At 34.7% G+C, this 2,821-nt stretch overlaps 1 protein-coding gene across 1 annotated transcript; it reads left to right on the top strand.

Moving 5' to 3' along the window:
* The first annotated feature begins 348 nt into the window (after positions 1 to 348).
* On the top strand, positions 349 to 827 carry LOC108846759 (auxin-induced protein 15A). The gene has a single exon (XM_018619966.2). It carries the CDS (start codon positions 443 to 445, stop codon positions 734 to 736), a length of 294 nt encoding a protein of 97 aa, XP_018475468.1. The 5' UTR covers positions 349 to 442; the 3' UTR covers positions 737 to 827.
* Positions 828 to 2,821: the final 1,994 nt, after the last annotated feature.

Genomic DNA, 2,821 nt, shown 5'->3' with positions numbered 1-2,821 from the left:
AACTGTTCGGCCCGAGCCACTTGGTCGCTGTCTTCGGCTGCTCGTCCTCTATCCAAAGCGGTCACGAGCCGAATCACGACTCGTCGGGAGTCGGCTTTGAGCCGATCATCCTTTGAATGATAGTAATGGGCCTCCTGTTCGCTGGGCCTTGTGGGTGGTGAGAATCCATCCCCAACATCCTCCACACAGTATTATTAACCCAAACTACTCGTAACGCGATTATATCGTATAATGTATATGTACGAAAAAATTGGCGAATGTATCCTAAATGGCACGCATACCCAAACCCTATAAAAATAATGTATATAAGTACGTCCAAGTATATTGAAGCAACCAACTTCCTAAGCGAAGTGGAAACACAAGATCCCACAAAATCCGTTAATGTCTTGTGACTCACACCCAACACAAATAGATCAATACATTAAATAAACTATATATAACTATGCCTAACAAGGTCACTGACATGCACTTCCACCAAGAAGAAGAAGATACTGGAGTGATCAGGAGATCATCCTGGAGAACACCGAGAGGGCATTTCGTGGTTTACGTTGGTACGAAGTTGGAAAGATTTGTGGTTCCCACTAGGTTTCTCAAGAGCCCTTTGTTTCAGAATCTTCTAGAAATGGCTGCAGAGGAGTTCGGCTACGCGGAGGCTCACCCTAATAAGATCGTCTTGCCCTGTGATGTCTCTACCTTCCGAAGTCTCGTCATGTTCCTGACTTCTCAGGACAAGTAACACATATATCTCATGTGTTATAATTTAAATATTGTGTTGTACTATTTGAACTTAATTCATCAGCGAGTGTATGTTGAACATTATTTTAACGCGCTTTTGATTCCCAAGCTAACTATTAGATTCGGGTTAATTATGGGCTTCCAACTTAAAACCAATTGGCAATTAGTGGATTGGCCCTAACCCTTTATATATTACTCAATTATTTCTCCAACTACCGATGTGGGACTTTATTCATCAACACTCCCCCTCACGCACATGCGTGGACAACTGTGGGAATACCATCCACAGAGTGGTTCAACATCGGGTGGTTCTTTTTAATTTTAACTTTGATCCACAATGATCGACCGCTCTGATACCATATTAGATTCGGGTTAATTATGGGCTTCCAACTTAAAACCAATTGGCAATTAGTGGATTGGCCCTAACCCTTTATATATTACTCAATTATTTCTCCAACTACCGATGTGGGACTTTATTCATCAACACTAACACTACGTAAAACTTAATTACGTATTGTATATGAAGCATAAAACTCAAAAACTAAATTCAAATAATGGATGAATTCTTAATATTCTGAGACACTTCCATTACCATTCATTTTAGAGAGAGAAAATCTTAGCAGGTTGAAAATTTATAAAAACCTGAAGGTTTTGGCTTTGCCTTATATACAAATATCTAAACCTAATTGGAGATATATAAAATAAGGTGATACCAAAATATACAGAAAGATACTAATACCTAAATACCCAATAAGAAGTAGTTTTCAGATATGCTTGTATCTCAACACCCCCTTTGAAGTTGGAATGTGTAGATAAAAATCATCCAACTTGAGAAAAGTACATCAGACTCTTTTTCATCTAAATCCTTCATAAGAAGGTCTCAAAAATTACCCCGTAGATGTAGTAGACACATGGAAAGTACCACAAGACATTACATCTACAGAAATCCGGCCCAAGTCTCAAAAAATAAATAAATGTTAAGCAAGTCAAAAAGGAAGCATCCAAACATACAAACATTTGTTAACTCTAATAAGTTAGGGCGCCATTAATGGAGTGTGAATTGTCACCGAATTGGAATTAACTGCAAACGGGCATCAAAAAGATTAGCTACAAACGTTGGTGGATGATTTAAACAACTAAGCAAAATAGGAATAACGGAATAACATAGGCTTTAAGAACAGTTATAAGAAAAATTGAGATAACATGCAAAACACACGAAATGGACTCTGAATGGTGGCCGATAGCACCACATCGCCGTTAATAATAACAAAATTCTATATATATATATATATTTGTTAGTATTAGAACCGTACCACAATTGTTCCGCAGTTGTCCTCATGTTACCATTTGGATCCATAATATATTTATGATCTAGTACTGAGAATCAATACTATTAAATTTGCAGTGTGACCTATTGAAAAATATTTGGTCCAATTATATTTTTCTCATTTTACTAACTAACTGTTATTAGTCACATACATTACGTAATTTTCAGATATTGTTATAACTTCCCCTCACTTCCTATATTCTAGGAGCCCCTTACTCTTTTCTTTTCTTTTTGAACATTGACTTTCATAAATTACTCTCATTTATACTAAAGTAAATTCATATCTATTCTATTATATATATATGAGCAAAGAAAAAATATGACCATAAATTGTTCCACTAAAACACATATTACATCTACATCTAAAATTACTCACAACTACATCTAAAATTTTTTACGACAAAATCATTGACAGCAAGCACATTATTATTAACATCGTTGTTTTTTCTTCATGCCCGATACCACTATACCGTATAGAACAACACCTATAAAATAATACAAGTTTGTATGTATAATATCAATATAACTTTTTTGGGATTCTAATCTATGACATTCCAAAATACAACTATAACTTTCGGGTCTAACCGTTTATGTATTGTAACTAAAATATAATTTATTTTAGCTATCAAATATATTTTTGAATAATCAATATTGAAAATATATCATTGTATTATTTTCAAAAGTATTGTTTTCAAAAAGTTATATATTTAAATGCACATTTTAAATTGCAAATTATGTTTTGTTCGATTTTCGGTGCGG

This window comes from Raphanus sativus, chromosome 3 (genome assembly GCF_000801105.2).
Source record: "Raphanus sativus cultivar WK10039 chromosome 3, ASM80110v3, whole genome shotgun sequence".
Lineage (NCBI taxonomy): Eukaryota > Viridiplantae > Streptophyta > Magnoliopsida > Brassicales > Brassicaceae > Raphanus > Raphanus sativus.
Note: the sequence above shows the minus strand (reverse complement) of the source record. Positions and strands in the feature narration are given on the sequence as shown.

What these genes read in the sequence shown, in the direction of transcription:
- LOC108846759 (XM_018619966.2), top strand. Translation starts at nt 443, where the DNA reads ATGCCTAACAAGGTCACTGACATGCACTTCCACCAAGAAGAAGAAGAT.